Consider the following 25723-nt stretch of genomic DNA (forward strand, 5'->3'; position numbering starts at 1 on the left):
CAGGTTTTATTCCTATTTTTTCTCCCCCTCTGGGGTTATTTTTTTTTGTCCTGGAGACGCTGACACGACCTCTAGACGGCGTGCGAGCCCGGCTGAGGGCTTTTGGGACCCTGCGGGAGCGCCGCGCGCGCTCCGGACTCCCCGGGAAACAGCTGGACGCGACCATGTCCCCGGTAGGGGCGGGGGGTGGCGACGCTCCGCCCCCCGGCGGCGCCCCGCCCTCCTCCCCGGTCCGCAGGCGCCCTCCCCTCGCCCGGGGCTGCGAGTTGCATTTGGTAAAGCCCAGCCCCCGGAATATATAGATCATTGGAGCGCAATGAAGTAGCCTTTGGAGCTGGGAGGGGGGACCCCGTCCCACAGCCACCGCCGCCACAGCGCACGGCAGCGGCGGCCGCGCCACCATCACCGCTCGCACCCGAGTCGCCCGGCCCACGAGGAGGCAACGGCCGCCGCCGCCGCCGCCGGAGGGAGCGGCGAGACAACCGGCCAGGAGCGCGCCCCGGCCGGCCACCTTCCCCCGGGTACTTCCAGAGCAAGTCCGGTGTCTTCCACACCCCCTCCCCGGCTCCGGGCTGGGGACTCCGGAGAGCCGCTGCAAAAATCTAAGCGATCCACCCTCCCGAGCCCTTCGCCCGGCCCTGCCCTGCGCCTCCCCGGCTGGGATCCGCGTGCCGGGGTCCCTGCTCCTGCGCCCGGGGCGCGTCTCCGGACCCCCCACCCCCCACCCCGCGATCGATCCACCTCCGCCAGCCAGGACAAAGCCATGAAGCCGGCGCTGCTGGAAGTGATGAGGATGAACAGAATGTGCCGGATGGTGCTGGCCACTTGCTTGGGATCCTTTATCCTGGTCATCTTCTATTTCCAAAGTATGTTGCACCCAGGTAGGGGGCGCGTTAGCGTGGTTTTGTTGGATATTTTCTTCTCTCCTCGCCCTCTGGCTCACTCGCTCTGCCTGGGTTTCTGCCTCTTTCCAGCCTTACCTCTTCTCCCGGGCTCCCGGGGCTGGCTACCGCCATCCACCCGGTCATCGGGATGGAGAGGAGGAAAGGTGTGCGCCGGCCTTCGTCGTCCTCTTCTTCTTCCTCCGGGCTACAGATGGGACTGGGGAGGACGGCAGTGTCCCCCCCCCCCCCGCCCCAACCTCCCTTCCTTGTCTTGTCCTCTTTGTGTGTGTGTGTGTGTGTGTGTGTGTGTGTGTGTGTGTGTGTGTGTGTGTGTGTTAGGAAGCAGGTAGAGGCTGGGGGGAGATGCCAGGTTGGGGCGTGGGGGGGGGGGGATTGGTTGGAAGAGAATGAAAACTCCCGTCTCTGCTCCTGCCCAGCTCTTGAGGTTGGAAGAGGCGCCCGGAGCCGCTGCCCTGCGCCCCCGGGCGCGCGCGGCTGCTGCGCCGCCGCCTCTTCTTGGGCTGGAGACCCGGGCTTGAAGGGTGCTCGCTCGGCCGGGGTTTCGAATCTCCTGCATGGGATTGGAACACCCGAGGCCGAGCTTCCACGTGTTCCGGGCTGGGTGGGAGGTGCAGAGTAGGTGTGGGGCAGGAAGGAGAAGTCGACAGGGTTCCATCAGATGCCCTCTCCCCACCTTTCCCCCAGCACAGCCTGGGGTCCAGCCCCCTCAGCGACCTTGCACCCGGTGCCTTGGGGAGAAGTTGGGGGGGGGTGTTGGGGTTTGGTCAGCCCTCTTCCCAGGATCATCTCCCCTCTCCCCTATCCACACCCTGAGCAGCGAGCTCAGGTCATGTGTAGGCTACCTGAGTTCTTTTTGGGGGGCGCGGCGTGCTGGGAGGGGGGGGAGGACTCGGGTTATACCATTGCTTTGCTTCCCTGCGCCCAGGCGGGACTCAACCTCTGCTCCGATCTCCCGTGGTTGAGGCAGATGCGCACGGACGCAGCCGAAGGCCGGGCCTCCCCACTTTGGAAAGGGGGCGCCTTGGAAAGTTTGGGACTGGAGTGGGGAGAGAGCGGCGCCCTCGAGCGCTGCAGCCGGGCCGCTCTGCTGGGCTCCGAAGCCCAACAGGTAGAATCCTGAGCCGGCCCGGGGGTGAACGCGGGTCCTCGATCCTCGTTTCTCCTCGCTGGGCCACGGTCGCTCCGAGATCCATTTCTTTTTTCCGCCTCCGAGTCCCCCTACCCCGTCCCCCCCCCCCCACCAGCGGCCTCCCTGATCGCAAGAAGAGAGGCAGAAACGCATTTCTTTGCAGGGAAATAGGGTCGGTCCCTTTTTTGTGCGCGTCTCCCCTTACTCCTTTCAGTGTATACCTAACACTTCCAGCAGACACAGACCCCTGATTCATCAAACCCCTGTGTCTTGGTGGATGGCAGAGCAATCAAGCTGCTCTTCGCATCCAACAGACCCGGCAGCCGGCTGTGTGATTCTTTGACAGCGCTGGGACCCACTGGCCCCTCTGCCCTGTTGGGCCTTGGAGCAGTTGTTAAGGTCGCCAGGCTGCCAAGAATATGGTCTGACATTACCACATGGAACCTTAGGACATCTGAGCCAGCCCTGTAAAAGATGGCTTTTGTTTGCAGCTGGGTATTTTTAGTTTAATGTTAGTAGCCAGAGCCGTGTTTGTCTCTTCACTCAAACCTGTGGTTGTGAAACTTCCAAGGGAATTTAAAAATGGACCTCACTGGCCTTCCCGCAGTTTAGGCGGTGGTGGCAACAGGCAGGACTAGACAGACAGGCATCTCAATGCCAAGCTCCAAGGGCCACCCAAAAGACCGCCAGGGTTAGATGCTCCCGAGAGAGGACAGGCTGGTGTGGAAATATAATGGGGCCCAGCAGTGTTAAACAAAGGCCCTGATGCTTTGCTTTTGACTTGGAGATGTGTTCAGGCCTATTCCACTTGGGCTGCGATGGTGCCTGCCAGGTCATTCTCTGAAGAAATACCTGGAAGAGGGTTTAGTAGCAGCTTCCAGAAGGAATGTACTTCAGGAGGAATATACCTGTGAATTGTTCAGTGAAATTCCATTTCATGGATCCTGTGGGGAGATAGAAAATAACTGTGTAGTCAAAGATGTTATGAAGAAAGTTTGAACTGTCATAGGCCCTGCTCTCCCTCTTGCTCTCCCTTCCTCTTCCCCTTTCTCTTTCCCCTTTCCTTTTCCTTTTCCCTCTCCCTCTCCTCCTCTCTCTCTTTCCCTTTCTCTCTTTCTCTCCCTCCCTCCCTTTCTCTCTCTCTCTCTCCTTCCTTCCTTCCTTCTTTTCTTTTCTCTTCTTTTCTTTCTTTCATGCTAGCACTGGGGCTTGAACTCATAGCCTCTTGCTCTTGCTTAGCTTTATTGCTCAAGGCTGGCACTCTTCTATTTGAGCCACACCTTCATTTCCAGCATTTTGCTGGTTAGAAAGTCTCTAGGATTTGTCTGCCTGGATTGGCCTCAGACTGCAATCCTCAGATCTCTGCCTCCTGAGTAGCTAGCATGAGAGATGAGAGTCCCTGGAGCCTGGCCAGAGGCATGACTTTTCTAAGCTTTTCTGGCCATAAGCTTAATTTTGCCCAGTCCTTTGCTTCTTTTTCCTACCAAAAAAATGGTATTGGTTTGAAATTTACATCTTTATAAGTCTGCTTTTCTGAGATTTTTTTCCACCCAGATCATATCAAGTATTGGTTGATGTTAAATTTTTTTTTTCTTTTTAGTGCTTTGAATTTAAAAGTTCTACCATATTTGCCTCTGGGAAGGATCACAGAGCAAGGATAGCTGGTCTTTTGGCTTGAGTCTATCATTTGAGTTTCTGTAGATCAGCCTGGGAGAGGCAGAAAGGACCACAGCATGGCCCAGATTATGTTGCTAAAAATTTGAAGTCCTTTGGCAGGAATTCTAAACACCTATATGTGAATCAGAAAAGTAATATTGCAGAAGAAACGAGCTGCAGGCCTGCGGTGTCCAGAGGGTGTGAGGAGGGAGGGAAGAAATAAAGAAGACAGCTGGCTGGGGGCTGGCTGTCCTTCCTGATTCTAACCTGGGATCCATTGTCTCCTGTTCTTCTAATTCCCAAGCTTGAGTAATTTGTGAATTTGAGTAATTGGCCATCAAGTACTTGGCTATCAATTACAGCATAGACTGGTGGTTTAGCAGAAGTGGGCCTTGTCAATTAAGCAGTTTTACTTTAGTCATCTTTGGCCCTCTGAGATAATAGTCTTCATGAAGAATAGGTTTTGGGCCAGGGACTAGGTTTGGGGCTCCATTCTAGTTTATAGGTTTTGTACAGGGTCTGGCACTGTAGTAGGTTCTCTATAGAATATTTGCTGGCTGATGCATGAAGTAGCCTCTGTGTGTCTAGTTCCAGAAGGTACGTTTAACCGAATGCCTGGCCTGTACTTTGGCTCTTTCGGAGGTTGGCAGGGACATTTCCCTGCCTTCCTAGATTCTGAGTTCAAGATCATCAGGACCAGACTGAAGCTTTCACCATGGCCTGAATGCATTGCTCAGGGTCCTGGCTACTGGGTAAAGGTGGCCATAGTTAGTGGATTTAGACAAATCCACATTCAAGACAGACACCTCCTTGTAAGTGTGACCTACTCCTAAATGGACAAGATGGGAGCCACATACCTGTGGTTTCTGCTTTTCTGCATCTGTTGAGTCCTCCCATGAATGCAGCCTGTCAGAGTTCTACTCCTTACACTAAAACATCTCACATACCTGCTGCTGACAGGGGGCTTTGGTGGGGCTGAGCAGGCAGCGCAAAGCTGAGAGGCCCCAGGCAGAGTCCCTGTGAAGAGAACCATCCCTTTGTGTTACTCAGTAAGATTGTGGTTTTTATTTGAAAGCTACTGTTCATAGAGACAAGCCTGCCAAGGAGAAAACCTCTCTCCTCTCTCTCCCCCCCCCCCCCCCGCCTTCACCCCATTGCTGTATGTTTACTCTCCCTCACCTGGGATTTCTTTGCCTTGTCTGGACAGATGATAGCTTTGGGTAAATTTGATCAAAGTACATCCCCTGAAAATGTGGAACTGTCACAATGAAACCCCTTTGTACTATTAATTTATGCTTATGCAGAAAAAGAGATTAGAACAGTTCACTTGATCAGGTGGGCTATAAAATGAATTTGGAGATATAACTTTAACTGATCACTTAATCTCCAGGTTTATGCTCATTATAGAAATTCTGGGATGTCCCAAGGAGAAACTTTGATACGTATTTTTCTACCAGGCAGAGGCAACTGGCTCCTTCTTCTCTTCTTTAAAAAATACATATTCAGGTTAAGCAATCTCCATCAGAAAATCTGAAATTCAAAATGCTCCAAAATTTGAAAGCCTTGGAGAGTCTTACGATAGTCACACCCTGTGGTATTATATAAAATGATGTATGAGGTGATGGAGAGAAAAGAATTTCATATTTAGATGTGGGTCTAATCCAGAAGTATCCAAAATCTGAAAACCACTTGAACTCTGAAACACTTCGGGTCCCAAACATTTTAGATAAGGAATACTTGACCTGTATACATAATAAAAAAATCAGTTGAGGTCACTGCATTTTGTTCTTGGTTCGATATATTTCTGGATCTCTGAGTATCTCCCCTATGCTATCATACACACACACACACACACACATTTTATCTAAGTAATTAAATTAAAAATCCTTTATTTTCAAACAAAAAATTATATTTCAGAAACTATATCATTATGGTAACTACCTATTAAATTTAAAGATACAAAGTTTAGCTACGCTTTGCGTTTATATTTATGTGCTGGCTCTGAGGCTTGAATTCCGGGCCTGGGCACTGTCTCTAAGCATTTTCTTTCTCAAGGCTAGCACTTTACCACTGGAGCCACAGCTCTACTTCATCTTCTGGAGATGAGAGTCTTGGAGACTTTATTGTGTGGGCTGGCTTTGAACCCCTATCCTCAGATCCCAACCTCCTGAGGAACTAGGATCACTGGCATCTAGCTTAGCTACACTTTCAAGTTTATAGATTTGCACGTATCTCCACCCCGCTTGCCCTTGAGCAGGATGATCAGCCAGTATATTTTCTTTTCACCTTTTTCCCTCCTTCCTTCCTTCACTTCTTTTCTTCCTTCCTTCCTTCCTTCCTTCCTTCCTTCCTTCCTTCCTTCCTTCCTTCCTTCCCTTCCCCTCCCCTCTCCTCCCCTCCCCTCCCCTCCCCTCCCCTCCCCTCCCCTCCCTTCCCCTCCCCTCCCTTCCTTCCTTCCTTCCTTCCCTTCCCTTCCCTTCCCTTCCCTTCCCTTCCCTTCCTTCCTTCCTTCCTTCCTTCCTTCCTTCCTTCCCTTCCTTCCTTCCTTCCTTCCTTCCTTCCTTCCTTCCTTCCTTCCTTCCTTCCTTCCTTCCTTCCTTCCTTCCTTCCTTCCTCCCTTCTCTCTCTCTGGTACTGGGGTTTGAACTCAAGGCTTCACACTTGCTAGGCGGGCACTCTTCCATTGAGTCATGCTGCCAACCTTTCCTGTGCTGGTTATTTTTGAGTTAGGGCCTTGCTTCCTGCCTGGGTGCATGCCTGAACCTCGATCCTCTTATTTTTCATGGCGATGACAGCTTGCTAACATACCCAGCTTCTTTTGTTGAGATGGAATCACCGCCCCCTCCCTTCCCCCTTAGATTCTTCTTCTGATCTTAACCTCCTTTAGGCATAAGCCACTAGTGCTTGGCTTTTCTTTTCTTTATTTCTTGGCACAAATGAAATTTTATATTAGAGAATCTTTTTGATTGTGCATGGAGTCAATTTGGAGTCTTTCCAACACTTAGGGTTTGTTTTTGTATATCTATCTGCAGCTTCCTTTGAAAAAATGTCAAGAGAGCCTCAAATATGAGAATTCTGCAAGCAACACTAATTGGATGGGGAGATGTCAGGGGTTAAGTGTTTGTACCTCAATGAGACGTTTTCATAGCCGAGCGGCTACACAGTCGCAGCTACCATGGGCTCCCATCAGGAGACCTCCTTTCATTGCCTTCTGAAGCCCAGGGCTGAGCAGGCACCGCACAAAGTTGCTGGGGGAATTGTTGTGGAGGGGCAGAGGAGGCGTGAGGGACAGGCAATCCCTTCTCCTCCACCAGGTGCAACTGCTGTTTGAGTTTGTCTGGTTGAAAATCATTTTGCTTATGACGCCTGACCTTATCAGCACAGCCTTTCAAAACAGGAAATCAAAGGCTTACCAGCTCAGGCGCCGCCCTTTCCCTTCTCAAACCCCAGGGAAGGCCCGGCTCTTGGTCTTCTGCAGGTTCGGTGACTGGGTTTCTCCTGAAATTAAGGGCCAGCAGGCTTTATCTGAGTATGGACTGAGGACAGCCAGAAGTCTCTCTTCTCATTCATTTTGTTCTCCTTCGTTTTTCTCCTCTTGAATCTTGGGACTAGAGAGCAGCATTCTTCCTATGAGATTATTGAACAATCTGATATGTTGATTAAAATATCCTGGGGCTTATAATTGATGTATCTTGAATCAAATGTGATTAAAATGTTACAGCAGGTTTATTCTCTCTCTCTCTCTCTCTCTCTCTCTCTCTCTCTCTCTCTCTCTCTCTCTCTCTCTCTCTATCCCTCCCCCCCTCATTCGCTTAGTCAGACAAGGGCTGCAATTTAATAATAGAGAGGTGACTATATAGGCATGGTTATTGATTCTATGACACTGGACAGCAGAGTCCCTTGGGAAGTGAAGGAGCAGGCGGTGGATCCATTCCAGGAAGCCTGTTCTAGGCAGGAGCCCAAGGCCAGGTCTGGTCCTTGAGTGCTAAATGCCTGGCAAAGAGATTGGAGGACCCAGAGCAGAGGGAGGGAGGGAGGCAGCCAGAGACCCAGAGAGGCTTTGAGATTATGGTGCAGTCTTTGGCCTGGATTGTGGGAAGGTGTGGGGGTGGGGGGATCCCTGGAAGGGGTTTGAATGGGGAAGTCTAGCCAAAGGGCTGAAGCAGGGCTAGAAATCAAGCCTCTCACTTGCATCTCATGTTGATCTTTGGGCAGCCCATAGATTGTGCATTTTGTTAAGGTGGTCACTTGGTCAATCTCTCCCTCCCGCACCAAGACTTTCCATCTTCAGTGTTTAAGGTAGATATGTTCAAGGGGTGATCTATGGAGTAAACCCACCCATAAATGGCATTGGATAAACGACTTGGGAGTGTAAGAGCCGGATCCTAGTCTGGGTTCCTTGCTCCCTGCTCCCTGAATTATTGTGGTTTATGACACCCATTTTTTCACCCCACACTTGAGGACTGATGCCATTTGACTGTGTTGCAATCAACGGCAGCCTCACAGTAGAACGATCTTTCAGGAGCAGGCTTTCCTTTCTGAGTGTGACATGAAATAGCAGTGTTCCTGCCCAGCTCATGCCCTGCAAAGCCACCTCTGTAAATTGTGATGGTACTTTTTTTTTTTTTTTTTTTTTTGTCGGTCATGGGGCTTGAACTCTGGGCTTGGGCGCTGTCCCTCAGCTCTTCAGCTCAAGGCGAGCGCTCTACCACTTGAGCTACAGCGCCACCTCCGGTTTTCTGGTGGTTTATTGGAGATAGGAGTCTCACAGTCTTTCCTGCCCGGGCTGGCTTTGAACTGCGATCCTCAGATCTCAGCCTCCTGAGTAGCTAGGATTACAGGCGCGAGCCACCAGCGCCCGGCTGTGATGGTACTTTTTGCAAACTTGGCCGTCTTAAAAAGAGGATGGGAAAAGTCTGTCTTGGAAGATGCAGGCTCTGATCGCGAATGCAGAAAAACAGCTGGGATCACTTGTTTCTCCCTCCTCCCCTCCATTCCCTCCCCCTTACCCCCATCTTACTTGCTCTCCATTTTCAGAGCCTTAGAGCTCATTGTATCTCTTCATTTACAGGCAGAGATTGGATCAGAGTCAGAATGGAAAGGGGAGGGAAGGATGGTCTTTGACTCGAGACTTCAGGCTGACAGTTCAACTAGAAAATGATAAATTTCCTAGGGGAAAATGTACCTGTGTAGATTTCTGCTTCTTTCAAGGCTGCTGAGCTCTCTTGGTCTGTACTTCTCTTTTTTAGCTCCTTCAGAAATACGCCTCAGTTGTTTGTTTGTACATCTTCCTTTTTTGACTCAGCACGTGAGGCTACCTATCTGCCATTGACATAGCTTCTGAGCCTGGCCCAAAGGGGCTAGGAAACATCTAAAGAACAAATAAGTGAAACAGGTGTTGGTAGCTCACACCTGCAATCCTAGCAATTTGGGAGGCTGATATCTGAGGATCCTGGTTTGAAGCCAGCCAGGGCAGGAAAATCCATGGGACTCATTGCCAATTAACTATCAAAAAGCCAGAAGTAAAGATGTGGCTCAAGTGGTAGAGCACCAGCCTTGGGCAAAAAAGGTAAGGGACACACATGCATGCACACACATTAAAATAGTGAATCTCAAACACAGATTCTGATATGGTCTAGACTATTGTCTCCCAGACCTCTGTGCTCTGACTCAGGACAGACAATAAGTATTTTAAGCAGAAAGATATTTGATGAAGGGAATTTGATGCTTGTAAAGTTGTTGGAGACATGGAGCATCAAGAATAACTCCTAGCCAATGGGAGTACTATCTGTAATAATTTGTGAACCGGTGTGTTTTAGCATGGTTGCTCAGTAAACCTGACTTACAAACCACATGTGGTTGTACGTTTTCCGAGATCTTGGCACTTGGGAGGTTGAGGCGAGAGAATCTAAGGCTAAGTCTAGACTCTTATCTAGTGAGTCCCTGTTTCAGAAACCAAAATTCAAACAAACAAGCAAGTGAATACATAACAATAAGACCCCCGTGAATTCCCAAGGGGTGCTTCTGCTTCTCTGTCTCTAGAACTATCTATGGAGTTCAGTGACAGTTCTGGAAAGTAGACCCAGGAGCAAGATTCCTGGTACCCACTATTTCAGGTTAGCTTTCTGTATTCCAGTGAGCACCCCTGGAGAGACCAAATTCATATTCAGAGTCAAACAAGTGTGGGAAAAACAGCTTTTCCTGCCAGCCTCTGCAGTCTGGAAACTTTCTAGAAGGAGAATAGAATGAAGGATGAACACAAATCCATTGGACTTACTAATAGACTAGCTTGGCAAAACATTTGAGCAGCTGTGTCACCAGAATATTTTGTTTATAAATAATTTATGTTCATTACTATTATTTAAATATCTAGGAGAGGTTCCCAACAATGCAACTATAAAACCACATAGTCTTTGTCTCTTGGACAATTCTAGAGGCTGACTTGGCTAACTCTTTTATCCTGTCATGTGCCTGGTTGTCCAGGGGGAGATACACCAGGCTACGTGCCTAGGCAGGGGGCCTTGGCTCCTACTGTGTTGCTTGTCTAGGATCTCCATGACAGCCTCTGTCTCTGTCTCGTTTCCTGAGGATTGGGATCAATAGCTTAGGGTTAGCAAAGTCGATCCTATAAAAGTCTACTTAAGATTATACCTGGTGATCCGCTGAAATCTGAGAGGGGGTCAGTAATTGAGGTGGCCCCTCAGCAAGTACTTTGTGGGTTTTACATTTCACCTGCCCCTTCGGGTAGTTGGGTGTAAAGAAGTTGTGAAGGGGATGTTTCTGACAATTTGTGCTCTCAATCTTAGTTGACTTTTATTGTTTTAGATTAAGCAGGAATGCAAAATCTAATGGTTTCTTTCCAGACTTCTTTGAAGGACAGTGATATCCACTGAACTTTGAGATGGCCCCAAATCTTGACTTGTCTGACTGTAATCAATAACACACAGGTCTTGGTCAACCTGGACAGACAGGTAGTAGTGACCAGTTTTAGCGAAGAGCGGCTGGTTCTGATTCTGTCTCAGGGAGATCTGGGTAAAAGTAAAGAAGCGTGGCGATGTAGGTGTTTAGGTCGTTTTCATTCTCCAGTTTGAGTGGAGATCTGAAAAGCTTTGGAGAAGAAAAGCCACCAGTGTGCCTGAGATGGAATGAGTCGGCTTCTGGCTGGATTTCTGTTTAAAGCTGTTCACATCAAAGAATTCCAGAAGAAGGAACACACAAAGGCCCCTGTAAGGTAGCGCTGTAACATAACACTTTACATTTCTTAATGGCAGAGATGCATTTTACCCCAGGTATCACTGAACATTCCTCACCACAGTGAAAAGACATAGGGGTTAGAGTCTAGAAAGTACCACAGGCCTTGACTATCACTGGATTTATTCACACCATGTGAATAAATGTTGAAGGCTTGTTGAAGGCTTAGCCAGTGTAGGCTCTGTTCTAGGTGTTAGGGACACAGCAGGGGACAAGCCCCAGAGATCTGTCCCCCCATGGAACAACAGCCTCATGAGGGAGAGAGTCAAACAATGTCAAATGCGGTAGAGAAGACCATGAAGGCAGGAGGGGAGATTCGTTTTCTGTAGGATGGTCAGGGAAGGCCTCTGGGAGAAGGTGGCTTTGAAGAGGACAGAAATGAGCCGAGCTAGGGGATGAGCTGATGGAGCAATAGGAATATTTATTGGGTATTATTCACTGAAGGCACACACTACTGTTGTCACTATTTCCTGAGAAGGGAGGCAGGCACTGAGAATCTCACTGTCTAAGGTCTAGAGAGAGGAGCTGATGCGAGTGTGGTTTCCTATCAGTTGCTTTGAGCTAATTGGGGATCTTGAAAGGGTGAGCCTTCATCTCTACCCCAAGGACTGATGGGGACTAGTTCACCCAAGACTCATCCATTCTGCCAAATGCCATATGTGTGTGTGTGTATGTGTGTGTGTATGTATGTATGTACATACATACATATATACATATATATATATATATATATATATTTGAGAAATGCTTGACAACTCTGCTGAGCAGCATCTGGTATAGGACTTACTATACTCTGGGTCTTGGGCAAGTGTCTAGCACACTGTAGGGCACACTTAATCATGGGTGGGATGAATGATTGAGTCCAGGTGGCCTACTCAGAGATCTGATCATCTCTTGACCAACAGTAGGCAGAGTACCTGTCTTGTAGGTGCTGCGGGGGGAGGAGGGGGTGGGTGGGTATGGAAGTGGATGGGAAAATGATCTGGAAGGGTCTGTAAAGCCAGTGGTTATAATAACTGCACTGTGATTCTCCCTTCCACTTGGACAGCGATGCTATGGAATTCATTCGGTTTGAAACTGGAGTAAATGTTTATCTATTTCATGTGAGATCTGAGGAAAGGCTCATGTCCAGAGTCCTAGGAAGATTGTTATTTTTGGGGGGAGGGGGGAGAGAGAAGGCTCTGTTCTTCTATGTATTGTGCTAAGGTGGCTCATCTCCAACATCAAAGCTTAACTCTGACTCCATGTAAGCATTTCGGGAATGTAGAGTTTATATGTGGTGGGAAAAAAAAATCCACTGTGTGGTTTCATGCTGAATTCCAAGACCATAGCTCTTTCTCCCCAATTATACACATAGTTACCTTTCAGGTTCCCATTCGCTTTAACAAGAAACACTTGGGAAAGAACACAACACAGGACACGGGTCAATGCCACCACTGAAGTTGAACTTGGAGGAAGATGAAAGAAGTCACTTGAGAATGGCACCCATACAATGGCCGCGCTCTTCCCGGCAGGTGTTGGGTGTACTCTCTGGCCTGGGATGCAGGATGGAGCTGGCTGGCCTTGTTCTCCACATGTGGGCTGTCCTGTGCTGAGGAGGACATAGGTACCAGCCCCCCCCCCCTTCCTTGCAGGTGTCATAGCATTCTCTGTGGAGAGGTGAGGGCACCGCCAAACATCTTCTACACTCCAGGACGGGTCCTGATGACACAGAATGATCCAGCTCAAAATATCAATTGGTAGGACACCCCTACTCAGATTCAACATGTATCTGACAATTACTTAAAAATAACATTAGCAGCAACGGCCTCTTCCTGAGTATTTAGTGACTTCATATATGTTCTAAGTATTGTGTATTAGGGTGTCAACTGCTGTCACGGAGTTATTGCATTTGCTATCCCTCAGCCTTGTGAGCTAAGTACTAACCAATCCCATCATACAGAAGCTTCCAGATAATCTGTTAAGGAGTTGGCTGGACTGGAACATCATCCAGGCTGCTACTGAAGACTACACCTCACTTATAGATTCCATCTACTTAGGCTTGGTTTCAGTTAATTAGGTCCAGAGCTAATTATTTTATTCAGGCTTTGAGCTCAGCAGTGGACTAAGGAAGTTGACCATTCAGTGATAGCCCCTTCTCTTCTTTCTTACTTTATACTCTATCCCTGGTGAGCTCAGCCTCTTGGGACCAGAGCTGTCATCTGTGTTCACATGACTCTCCACTCTCTCCTTAACTTGGATGGTTTTGATGTCAAAGTCCAATTCATCTGTTACTTCTCGTGTGACACCTCATCCATCCCCTCTTGGTTAGTATAAGGGGGATGGAGAACCTCCTCCATGCCCCAAAGTCTCCTGTGTGTGCACAGCAGTATACACACTGGCATATTGGCTCCTTCGAGGCAGGGGCCATATTTGATTTCCCACAGTGTCCCAACATGTAGAATGGATTCTGGTATATGGTAGTCACCCAGTAAATAATACTTGTCAAAAGAGTCAATGCACTGATGGTCATTGAAAATCCTCCTTTGGCTGGGGATGTAGCTCAGTGGTAGAGTACTTGGAAGGCCCTGGGTTCCATTCCCAGCATGGCAAAAGAAAAGGAGAAGAAAGAAGAGGAGGAGGAAGAGAAGAAAGAGGAGGAAGAAGGAGAAAAGGAGAAAGAGGAGAAGGAGGAGGAAGAAAAGGAAGAGGAAGAGGGAGAATGAGAATGGAGGTTTTATTGCAGATAAGATTTTCCGTTTGCTTCTACAGTGAGCTGTCATTGAAAAGAGCCAAGAATGCAATCCTTTTAATGCTATAGCCAGATATAGACACAGCCCCAAAGGGAACAACTGTCAAAGATGTGATTGTAGCTCTGGAGGCAGTGTAGTAATACTGTGTTCCAGGATTGGGTCTGCTGATTCAGTTTTCAGGCGGGGGTCTGAAGCAAGACCCTGGTAGAGCAGCATTGTCCACTAGAACCCCCCTACACGTTCAAGGGCCATGGGGCACTCTCAAGTTTGAACTTCATTCTTGGGATGAGGGAGGTATAGAAGACTTAGGATCTCTTGTTTTGCAGATGATGAAATTGAAACCCTCTGGCGTCACCACAAAGGCAGGAGTTTTATGCCCATTTTCTTAAAATGAGTTTGAGGCCATTTTGGAATCCTTTCTGTTATCATTTAGTGGGAAAGGAGATTATTCATGAATGTACCAAGTACAAAGGAAGGCCTAACTTAAAAGCATTCTATGTCAGGATTTGAAACCTCAGTATTTGCATTGCTTATGCCCAAATTATAGGTCCTGGAGGTGAAGTTCTAGGATCTTGGTTACTAATGATGCCCTAAGTTGCATCCTCAAAAGGATCTGGAAGAAGTGGCAGAAGAGAGGAGAGGGTGTACCGTCGGCTTACGAGGAGGAGTTTTTGCTTTGGTATGCTGGATGAACAGCCCAGAGAGATGGAAAATGTCCTTATACTGGTCACACCATTTTGGAGCCCTCCTTTTAGTTCTTATTGTGCCCTGCCCACTCCCTGCCTTAGACAGAATATCTCAAAGGCTTAATTTTTCTTTTAGAAAGCAATATAGAGTCACTGCAGATATGGAGCAAGTTTTTAAGGGAGCGGGTGTGTGGAGGGGCAAGCCGAGCGGTTTAGAGAGATTTGAGACTGGAAGGGCTAATTAAGGAAGCACTTCCTTCTGGGAGCCGGTGTGAAAGTGCTGGGAGGGAGATTACTTTGAAAATGGGAGAATTAAGCAGTGAAATCCTTTAAGAACGAAGGTCCTATTGTATGGCGGGTAACTGTGGATAATTTTGCTGTTCAAAAATGGATGTATAGAGGTTTGAAGCCAGAAATGGAGCAGGTAATCTTTTAGTCATTTATAACAAACCAGCTTTTGTTGGGAAAGTGTGAGCCAGTCTCCAAAAGACAATTATGGGCTTAAAAATATCAGCTTAGTGGACTGGGGCAAAGCTCAGCAACTGAGCACTTGTCTAGTATTGATGCAGCTCAAGGCTCAACCTTACTCATACTAAGACAGACATATGTACATGTATGCATGCATACGTATAAACAGGTATACTTATAAGCAAACCTTGGTAGGAAGAGCGGTGATGCTAAGTGGAAAGAGTGGGGTGTCATCAAGAACCTGTGACTTTGTACCTGCTCTTCTTCATTTTGGGGACCCCTATGAGTTACCAGGAAGTCTTTACAGATAGGAAGCAGAGAACTTCCTGTAATGCCTAACCCTGTGAGAATGGCTTCTTTCTTGTTAGTATCATATTTTGGGGTTCTGAGCAGAATTTGATCAGAAGAAAGTACATCCAGGTGAAATCCAGTGACCCTCTTGGAATTGACTGTAGACTATTTCAAAGACCTCTTCCCAACTCGATTAGATTCTCTTAGCATCTCAAGTTGGACTCAGGTTTCCAAGGGACTTAAATCATGACAATAAATAATTGTTGTTAATAAGCACAATCAGAATACCACCAGTCTCCTTCCCCATTCATCATGCGAACGTTTATAGACCGAACATTATCTGGCTAAAGAGACAAATCTGAGTAAGACTTGGATTCCTGCATGCAGATAACTTGCAGTTTAGCAAATGATGACAGACCCACTGTTAGCCCCTGCAGTGTTTTGTTAGGGAGAAGGACAGCTAGAAAAAGAGGGAATTGCTGGTGGTGCTTCCCGACTGTAGTCTAAGCTACCCAGGAGGGTGAGATCTGATGATCATGGTTTGAAGCTCGTCTGGGCAGAAAAGTCTGTGAGACTCTTATCTCCAATTAACTACCAAAAAAAGGCAGAAGTGGAGCTGTGGCTCAGGTGGTAGGGCACTAGCCTTGAACAAAAAGCTCAGGGGTTGGGTGCTGGTGGCTCATGTCCTGTAATCCTAGCTACATAGGCTGAGATGTGAGAATAATGGTTTGAAGCCAATCCAGGCAGGAAAGTCCATGAAACTCATCTCTATCTAATGAATGACTCAGAAAAAGCCAGAAGTGTGGTTCAAATGGTAGAGCACAAAGAGGCTCAGGGACAGTTTCTAGGCCCTATGTTCAAGCTCCACGATCAGCACACACACACACACACACACACACACACACACACACACACACACACACACACACACACACACACACACACACACACACACACACTCATGAATCACTAGTTTAGGACTGGTCAGGTATGCTCCAGGCGAAGGACCATTTGAGCTAGACTCCAGTCTTCCTTCCAGTTTATGCAACAGACCTTTATTGTAAAACACAATGTGTCTGGAGCCTTCCCAATACCGTGGGATAAATGGGGAAAGAAACAGACCGGGGAGCCCCCAGCCTTGGCGTGAAGTTTATCAAGTGGGTTGGCAGCACTACATTTGGTGGTTCCTTCTCTACAGTGTCTCAAAGAAAGCAAGTTTGTGTATGCATATCTATCTCCCTTCTGATGATAAAAAGAATTCCCGTGAATTATAGAGACTTTGGGAAAGAGAGATCTACTTCTAGAAGCTTCAGGATCGCTGGCATTGGGAGGAATCTCCATCTCACCATCTTCTTTCTAGTCCTGTCCAGTCCCTACCCCGCCCCCCTCCCCCCGCCATTGTGTTTATATACTTCCAAAGGGAAATCAACATGCAGGTAAGGTAGTGGGGTCTTGCTTCTGTTTCTCTGTGCTGAAGCCCTGGCTTTTTCTTACATCATCCAGTTTTCTGTGAAAATGTCACACCATTCCACCTTATGGATGTATTTTAATTTACTTCTCCTTTGATGATCAGCTTGGAGGTTGTTTGCTGAAGAAAAGGCCCCAATGTGCCTTTTGTATATACATCTTGTCAGTGTCTTAATGCTTCTTAAAACTAAATATTCAGAAGGGGAAGTCACAGGTTATATAAACTTTCTGAGACTCTTGTAGCCAAATTGTTTTCTAGAAGGTTGTCCCCAGTTAGGCTGTAGCCAGTAGAGGTGTGTGGAGGTATCTTAGTGTATCTCAGCCAGTTTGATGAAGCTACTTTCCAGGTTCCTGACAAAGTCCCCTCTGTCTCAGCATGGATACTGGTGCTTAGATTCTTGCTCACACGCCAGGTTTCAGAAAATACAGGTTGTGTCCCCAGTGGCTGGTCTCTCCCAGCCTTGTTATAAAGTAAGTGCTGGTTGAATGCACGCTTTGAATGTTGGAATGAACGAGCTGAGAAGGACAGGGTTTCACAGGACAGCTGTGAAGACAGTAGTCACGTGTCAATGGACTTGCCTGGAGAGAGGAGCAAATCTATCGATGACAAATGGCTCTTCCCACAGCCATGTCCTCCGTTTTGATGCAGATCGACCTCAGGGGCAATGTACAGGACTGGCCAGGCTCCCTTTCCTAGTGCTAAACCATTTTAGTCTTCTCAGCAGTTGGTGAGGGACAACTGCCTTTGTCTTCATCTTTAGGAGACTTGGAGAAGTTTTGTAATTAACGTCAGGCTACATAGCTTATGAGCAGTAGAGCTGAGACTTCCTTCCCATTTCATCTCACTGCTATGCTTTGCCAAGAAAGTCCTTTCTGTGAACTGTGTGGCTAGTGTCAGCGAGGAGAACTTTGATTTAGGAGGCATCATGTAGAGGAATGCTATAGTCTGTATCCTTGTGTCTCTCCAGAATTCACATGCTGAAGCCTGACCCCCTAATGGGACAGAGGTGAGGTCTTGGGAGGTGGTTAGGTGGTGGGGGGTGAGGCTTTTGTATGGAGTTAGTGCTTTTCTACAGGAGAGCTCCTTGGATCAAGCAAGGATGCAACGAGGACCTGGAATTGTCCCTTAACAGACAGACACATCAGCCCAGATCTTGAACTTGGATTTCCCAGCCGCCAGGACTCAGCAGTCCATTGGTTATTTATAAATCACTCTGGGTAAGGCATCTTGTGAACTGCCCACAAAGACAAGGGGCAGATCATTCCTCTGTATTTGGTGAGTTGCTGGCATAGCTAGTGTGGCCAAAGCACCTGTAGGTCTGCAGCCTATGGGGGAAGGAACCAGATGTGACCAGATGTGTGTGTGTGTGTGTGTGTGTGTGTGTGTGTTGCTGAGAAGAGCCAGGAGCTCCTTTAAGCATGTCATATGCTCCTTTTAGCGGTACCCAGACAACGTGTCTCTCCAGGAAGCTACTGTGTTGATGATGTTCTCAGGTTTGGGGAATGACCCCCCAAGAAAGGAAGTGAGACCAAGAGTTGCAAAGAGATAAACAAAACCAACCAAACCCGAAACAGTCCCATGCCAGCCACCACGGACGGGCTTCCTGAGTGACGTCTTTCTGGCCTGTGCCTCCAATACAAAGCTTGGATGTGTCTAATCATCCGTCTTCTGGAACATTAAAAAAAATAGCTTTCCTTTCTTGGAAAAATAAGCTGTGATAAATATTTTGCTCCACAGATCTTGGCGTTTTTACATGATTGCATTGAGATCCTACCGGGAAGATCCTCTAGCCTCAGGGAGAAGTTCGTTGGAGGCAAACCAATTCCCCAGAGCCTCCTTTCCTCCAGGTGTTGCTCTTTCTGGGGTGTCCACATTCTCCTCCTGTCTGCTCTATTCTGCCCAGCCTGCCCACCCAGCAGCTCAGCACTGCGGTGGAAGTGGGTGAGGGGAAGTGAGAACAAGTCAAAAATAGCTGGCTATTAGGTTTCCTGTTAGATAGGATGTGGTTGATTAACTTCGGGTATCTGCAAGTGTGGTTCAGATGCTCTGCTAGCTGTTAAGTAGGGTGATTGCCTGACACTGGTGGCCTGGACTGAAGGGAGTTATTACAGGCCTCAAGACCTGGTGCCACCTTGGGGAAATAACAATAAAAAACAATAAAGCTTTGCCCATGAGTGAATAAAGATGATCTTACCTGTGGGTCTGCCGCAGTGGCAGCATTTCTCTGGTTGCTCTGGAGATGGGTTCCATGTTGTGGTTCTTAATATGTATTGGTTGAGGTCATGAGGCTGTTTCTCTAACCATGACAACATGGAAGGCACTTTTAAAAGTGCCTGGGTGCTGGGCACTGATGGCTCACCCCTGTAATCCCAGCTACTCAGAAGGCTGAGATCTGAGGATCACAATTTGAAGCCAGCCCAGGCAGGAAAGTCTGTGAGACTCTTATCTCCTATTCACCACCTCAAAACTAGGAAAGTCTGTGAGACTCTTATCTCCTATTCACCACCTCAAAACCAGGAAAGTCTGTGAGACTCTTATCTCCTATTTACCACCCCAAAACCAGAAGTGGAATTGTGGCTCAAAGTGGTAGATTGCTAGCTTTGAGCAAAAAAGCTCAGAGACAGTGTTCAGGCACGGAGTTCAAGTCTCATGACTGACAAAAAATAAAACCGCTGCTGGGCACCAGTGGTTTATACCTATAATTCTAGTTACTCAGGAGACTGAGATCTGAGGATCACGGTTTGAAGCCAACCTTGGCAGGAAAGTCCATGATACTATTATCTCTAATTAACTACAAAAAGCCAAAGTGGAGCTGTGGCTCAAGTGGTAGATTGCTAACCTTGAGCACAAAAGCTCAGGGACAGTGCCCAGACCGTGTTTTAAGTGCTAGCACAGGCAAGAAAACAGAGTCACACAGTGTTTGGGTTGACATATACCAGGGTATCAGACCTGTCCCAAGGGTATTATAGTTACTCCCTAGAGGAAACCTAATGGTGACTGAGTTCCAGGCTAATAACAGGCCAGCATCATTCTGATGGTTTGTGGAGTTCATTAGAGTCACAAGGCCTGGTTTGGAGCTCTGGAAAACACTTCTGAGGTTGATCCTCCAGCAGGAAGAAGAGACAGGGATCTCCATGGCACTGGTGGCTCCATGGCTGCTGGTGGCTTAGGATTGCTGTGTGTTGTTGAAGGACATTTTTTTTTTCTGATGGATAACTAAAGCAAGAAAGCCAAGAGGTGAAAAGTCAATCACTGAATGGAAAGACAATCTGTACCCTTTGATTACAGGTGATAGTATTATTTAGAACTTTTTTGTTTTTGCCACATGGAAAATCTGTTTGAACTAAATGTGGCGATGCCAACATTTTGATTCTTATTGCCTCTTTTTGCATTTTATGGCCCAGATGAGCTATCGTCCATATTTTTTCTTATGTACACAGGCTCAGTGCTAATGCAGTGGTCTGTGGAGACCCACATGCCTCCATGCTGTTGCTCTTCCTGGGCGGTGGTCTTTTATCTGCTTGCTCACCATTCTGTGGCCAACTTGTCCAGTGAGAAGAGAGAGAGAGAGAGCTCCAGGAAAGGGTGGGCCCCGTGCACCCATCACATTTGTTCATATCTAAACAGTCACAGCCACTTCTGTGAATGCTTCAGATATGAACAAAGGAGGCTGGCCGTGTGCTAAGATAAACCGTGGGCCTTGAAGTTGTAGAGAGGGAGGGAGAGAGAGAACTTGTCAGCCAGATAGTGAAGGCTCTGATCTCATGTTGAACACAGGTATTTATTGTGTAAGTCGGCTTCGTCAGTGTCCTGTGGTTGGGTACTGTCAGACTCAGAATGTCACCAAATGTAAAAGATGAGGGGGCCAAAGGCAGACACATAGTATCTGTGAAGTTCAGAAACACGGGTTTGTTTTAAATCTCCCCCACCAACCACTTTGGAAAGTAGTATGGAGATTCCCAAAAGTCTCCACATAGAGCTTCCCTATGACCCAGCAATCCCACTTTTGGGCATTTACCCAAATGATCACAAACAAGACCACAGTAAAGCTACCAGCAAGACTATGTTTATTGCAGCATTATTTACCACAGCTAAGATATGGAACTAACCCAGATGCCCCTCAGTAGATGAATGGATCAAGAAAATGTGGTATATATACACAATGGAATTCTATGCCTCCATCAGAAAGAATGACATTGCCCCATTTGTTAGGAAATGGAAAGACTTGGAAAAAATTATATTAAGTGAAGTAAGCCAGGCCCAAAGAAACATAGGTCCCATGGTTTTCCTTATTTGCAATATCTAGTATATGTCTGAGTCAAGCAGAAAAGGTCAGATAAGTTGATGTTAGGGGAATGAACCCCAAGATAAGTATTCAAATGTTTTTTTTTGTTTTTTTCCTGTCATGCAATTGTTTCTAACATATTTATAAGATGATTTCTTTGTTGCTGTGTATGTCCCTCCCCCATGGTATAACCCCTGCTTTCACTGTATTTGAGGTTGGTATAATTTGTGGAGGGGAAGGGAAAAAACAAATCGTTTAACTAGAGATACAGGTGGACCCATTGCAACAATGAGATGTACAAGACGTTATGTTGAAAACGAACTTTACAACTTTGGTGGGGGGGGTGGGGGGAGGATAGGGTGGGGGAAGGGGGGTCTGGGAAAGGATGGGAATGGGAAACAAAGAGGAAGCAACAATGCTTGATAAGAAGTGTACTTGTTATCTTGCCCATGTAATTGTAAGTCCTCTGTACGGTATTCTCACACACACACACAAAAATCTCCCCCACCAGCTTGGAGTATTCTCAGGAATTTGGGGATTTACAGCTCTCTGTAGCTCTCTCCAGCTTTGGCTGGAGGCGTAGGTCTGGGTGCCTTTTGCAGAGTATTGGATTGTTGGGTTTGGCATGGGATCTGGGAGTCTGTGTAACCATCACATCCTGAGCCGGTCTGCCACAGGGAGTCCCGATCTCACTTTGAGAACCACATCTGTCGAAGCCCAAAGGAGCTCTCACGCATCTGTAATGGTTGCGGTGTGAACAAGAGGGGCATCTCCAGGGCGCTTGGGTTCGTCAGGCACTCAGTGGGTGACCCAGGCCAGTAGAAGCAGGAACAGTAGGAGCTGGGCTGGGCTGCAGGTCACAAGAAATTCCCCATCACAAACACTGCGCATCTGTACCTGAGCCTGAGGCACAACCATTTGGCTGAGCCTTTCCCAGCAGAAAGAGCCTCTCTAGCCCCTTCTTCATGCTCCCTGCCGTGCTAGGGCTGAGGAGGGAGGGAATTCATAGTCAAAGCCTCTTCAATGCTCTAAAACCATGGCACGTTTATGATAATGGTGAGTGGAAGGCCTCAGACCACAAACTTCCTGCTGACCCAGCTTGGAATTACTGATGTGCCATTTTTAGACAGCAGGACGATTGATCTAAGGTGACTCGGGGTCCTTCTTTGCATAGACTCCGTTGGTTTGAAGCCGGAGCATAAGTCATCACATGTCTGTCTGTCTCTGTCTCTCTTTCCTGCTCTATTGCTGATGGCTGGGTGGATAGAGATCTGGGGTGGACTTTTTCCAAGACGGTGACTAACTTCAGCGTCTGGGGTCTGGTGTTCTCCCTGTAGGTGACACAGCCTGTGTGGACTGTCGGTCTCCCTTTGCCAGAGCTGGAGCCTAGGCTTCATTGCCTGGGCCTGTGACAGAATCTTTGGCAGCCCTGGGCTGTGTTTCTGGTCTGCCTGGCGAATGGGCCTGTCTGGAGGGTGTGTTCTTGCCTCTTGGCACCATGCTTTGCCATGATGACTGTTCAGTGACCACACCCGAAAGGTTGCCAAGCCACTCCCTGGGACAACCAAGCCTTGGAATCTCAATGTGTGAGAGGCCTCAAGCAGACCAGATGGGACGGGTCCCCAGTGTGGCGGTGTCTCATCCCTGTGTTATAGCTGGAAGTGAGTTCTGCTGGAGGATCAAGCTTAGTGGACCTCTGTGTGTGTGTTTGCGTGTGTGTGTATGTGTGTGTTTGTGTGTGTGTATGTTTGTGTGTGTTTGTGTGTGTATGTTTGTGTGTGTGTTTGTGTGTATGTTTGTGTGTGTGTTTGTGTGTGTATGTGTATGTTTGTGTGTGTATGTTTGTGTGTGTGTGTTTGTGTGTATGTTTGTGTGTGTTTGTGTGTGTATGTGTATGTTTGTGTGTGTGTTTGTGTGTGTATGTGTATGTTTGTGTGTGTATGTTTGTATGTGTGTGTGTGTGTACACTCGCACCCTTATATGCTCATACTAGGTTTCTCCCTTTGTTCTACCAATAAATAAGTCCAATTTGACAGTCTGCTAGAATGAGGGTTTTACACACAAAGGCAACATATAAAGGCATACAGGATAGAGTTAAAAATACAGTGTGCAGGACAAAGTACATCCCCAGAGACGCGTTTTTCAATCCTGCCTTGGATTTTGATGGATCCTTTGGTTGATGCTGTAGATTTTATATAAAAGAGGAACACAAACTACACGGTTACTTTCTGTCCGCCTGAAAAGAGTCTTCATTCTACCCATGAGTCAAAAATTCCTGCTTGTAATAACCCCAGTATTAACAATGATCAGACTACTAATTCCTAAGTGCTTACTGCATGCTGGGCTAGGGAGTTTAGAAACAGAGTCTGGGTAAGACACATGGCTTAGAGAGGGTCTGCCTGTCCCGACTGCACAGATGAGGGAGAGGTAGATCAATCCAGGTGCAGTAGCCAAACATCCAGTCCTCCTTTATGTTAAGAATAATATGGGCTGGGAAGGTAGCTCAGTGGTAGAGTGCTTGCCTCGCATGCTATGAGGCCCTGGGTTCTATTCCTCAGTACCACATAAGCAGAAAAAAACCCGGAAGTGGCCTTGTGACTCAGGTGGTAGAGCGCTAGCCTTGAGCTGAAGAGCCAAGGAACAGCACCCAGGCCCAGAGTTCAGGCCTCGCAACTGACAAAAAAAAAAATAATAATATGAAAACGCACAGGAAGCCACTTATTATTATTGCTATTGTTGTTGTTATTTTGGTGCTGGTACTGGGTCTTGAACTCAGGGCCTGGGCTGTCCCTTAGCTATTTTGCTCAAAGCAGGCACTCTACCACTTAAAGCCACAGCTTTATGCTCTCCTTCTCTTCCTCCCTTTCCTTTCCTTTCCTTTCCTTTCCTTTCCTTTCCTTTCCTTTCCTTTCCTTTCCTTTCCTTTCCTTTCCTTTCCTTTCCTTTCCTTTCCTTTCCTTTCCTTTCCTTTCCATTTTCCCTCCCTCCCTCTCTCCCTTTCTCTCTCTTCCTTTCCCTCCCTCCCTCTCTCCCTCCCTCCCTCCTGTCCTTTCCTCCTCCCTATCCTTTCTTCCTTCTTCCCTCTCATCCTTTCTTCCTCCCTACAATCCTTCCCTTCCTTCCTTCCTTCCTTCCTTCCTTCCTTTCTTCCTTCCTTCCTTCCTTCCTTCCTTCCTTCCTTCCTTCCTTCCTTCCTTCCTTCCTTCCTTCTTTCCTTCCTTCCTTCCTTCCTTCTTTGTGTGTGATTAATCATAGATAAAAGTCTCATGGACTTTTTTGCTGGCTTTGAATCTTGATCCTCAGATCTCAGCCTTCTAAGTAGCCCAGATTACAGACAGGGGCCACTGGCACCTGGCCTGGGAACTCCTTTCATACAAATGCCACTCTAAACAGTGAGTCTCCTTAAGTGGGGCTAGAGTTCTTCTCCTGTGTAGTCTTACTTGTGTAAACTACTCGTATATTGTTTAGAGAGGCACACACATTTTTCTATATGGTTATATTTTTCTTTTTAGTTTGCCCAGCTAGCCAGGACTGGGGGTTTTGGGGAGCTGGATTTTGCATGTGGAGATTATGTTTGAAGAAAGGAAGGAGAGAAAGAATCTTGCTGCTGCCCAGAGAGGCATCTCGAGAGTGAGGCTGAATCCCACCAGCAAGGAGAGTGTGGCCCAAGGACGTAGGAGTGCAAGGATGTGTGTGTGTGTGTGTGTGTGTGTGTGTGTGTGTGTGTCACTATGTGCATATACCTAAGCCTGTTTGGTTATTCACTGTGGTATTAGTTTGCCAGAGCTGCTATAACTAAATGTCACTCACTGAGGCCTCCCAGTTCTGGAATCTAGAAGTTGTTGGTTTAAGGTGTCAGCAGGTCCCTCTCTCTCCCCTTCTTGCTGCTTTCTTGTCTGGTCTCTCCTCTGTGTGCACTCGTCCCCACAATCTTTTGTGTGACCCACTTCTTAGAAGGACCCCCAGCTCCATTGAAGACCTGCCCTAACTAACAACCCTGCTTTGACTTAAGCATCTCTTTGAAGACTCTTCTCCAAATTCCCACATTCCATGGCACTGGGGGTCAAAGGCTTCAGCAGAGGAATTTTGAGGAGGGACCCAGCCCCGAACCAACTGGCTTACTTTGGCAGAGATCTGGCGCCTCCAGCATTTTGAAGGAGCCAGGCCTTTTGCTCTCTCCATAGCCTCTCATCCCCCCCACCCCATTTTTTTTAAGTAAGCAGGTCTGGAAATATCCACACAGCTTATCCTTGGAGCCTGAGGAGCTCTGAGTCATCTGTGCTTTGAGGCCCTTGGGCTGCACTTTGTCAGGAAGTTCCCCTCACTAGAGAGAAAGTTCTCGGTGCAGCCTTCAGCTTACTTTGCAGCAGAACCCTCAGAAATGATCTGTTCACACACTGGGTGGTGATCTGGCTGGGGCACCCTGGAAGAAACAGGGGTGACCTTGAGTTGCCTGAAGAAAAGCAGAACAAGTCTAGACAAAGCGCAGATCTTGAACATCCCTCTATCACCACACAAGCTTTCCTGCGGTCTAGAGCTGATAGGAGATAAAGATGACAGACTTGGCTATTCGACTGCCCTGGGGATTCGACTTTCATTTATGTTTCAAACATAGCCATGGGCAGGGACACAGTGAATATATGACAGTGGGCCCGTTAGATTATAACAAATGACAAATGTCTGTCACCTAGTGATGTAATGCCACACCATTACTGATTTCCCATATGTTTGTGTTGATGCTGGTCTAACGGAGCCTAGTGAGCTACAGATCACATAAAGCAGAACCCAGAGAATATGGACAGTGTGTAGTACTTGACAGTGAGAATAGACTGTCTTATGGATTGTGGATTTA

At 47.5% G+C, this 25723-nt stretch overlaps 1 protein-coding gene across 2 annotated transcripts in view; it reads left to right on the forward strand.

The window, feature by feature from the left end:
• The first annotated feature begins 271 nt into the window (after positions 1 to 271).
• The window catches only part of LOC138806198 (carbohydrate sulfotransferase 11), a 197772-nt gene continuing 172320 nt past the window's right edge, over positions 272 to 25723 (forward strand). The window contains exon 1 of one of the 2 annotated variants that reach the window (XM_069991736.1): positions 272 to 881. In XM_069991736.1, coding sequence (XP_069847837.1) covers positions 764 to 881 — 118 coding nt within the window. In that variant the 5' untranslated portion in view covers positions 272 to 763. The remainder of the gene's footprint in view (positions 882 to 25723) is intronic. The other variant, XM_069991741.1, reaches the window with a different exon arrangement.

This window comes from Dipodomys merriami, unplaced genomic scaffold, assembly GCF_024711535.1.
Source record: "Dipodomys merriami isolate MVZ:Mamm:240054 unplaced genomic scaffold, mDipMer1.0.p SCAF_10, whole genome shotgun sequence".
NCBI classification, from domain to species: domain Eukaryota; kingdom Metazoa; phylum Chordata; class Mammalia; order Rodentia; family Heteromyidae; genus Dipodomys; species Dipodomys merriami.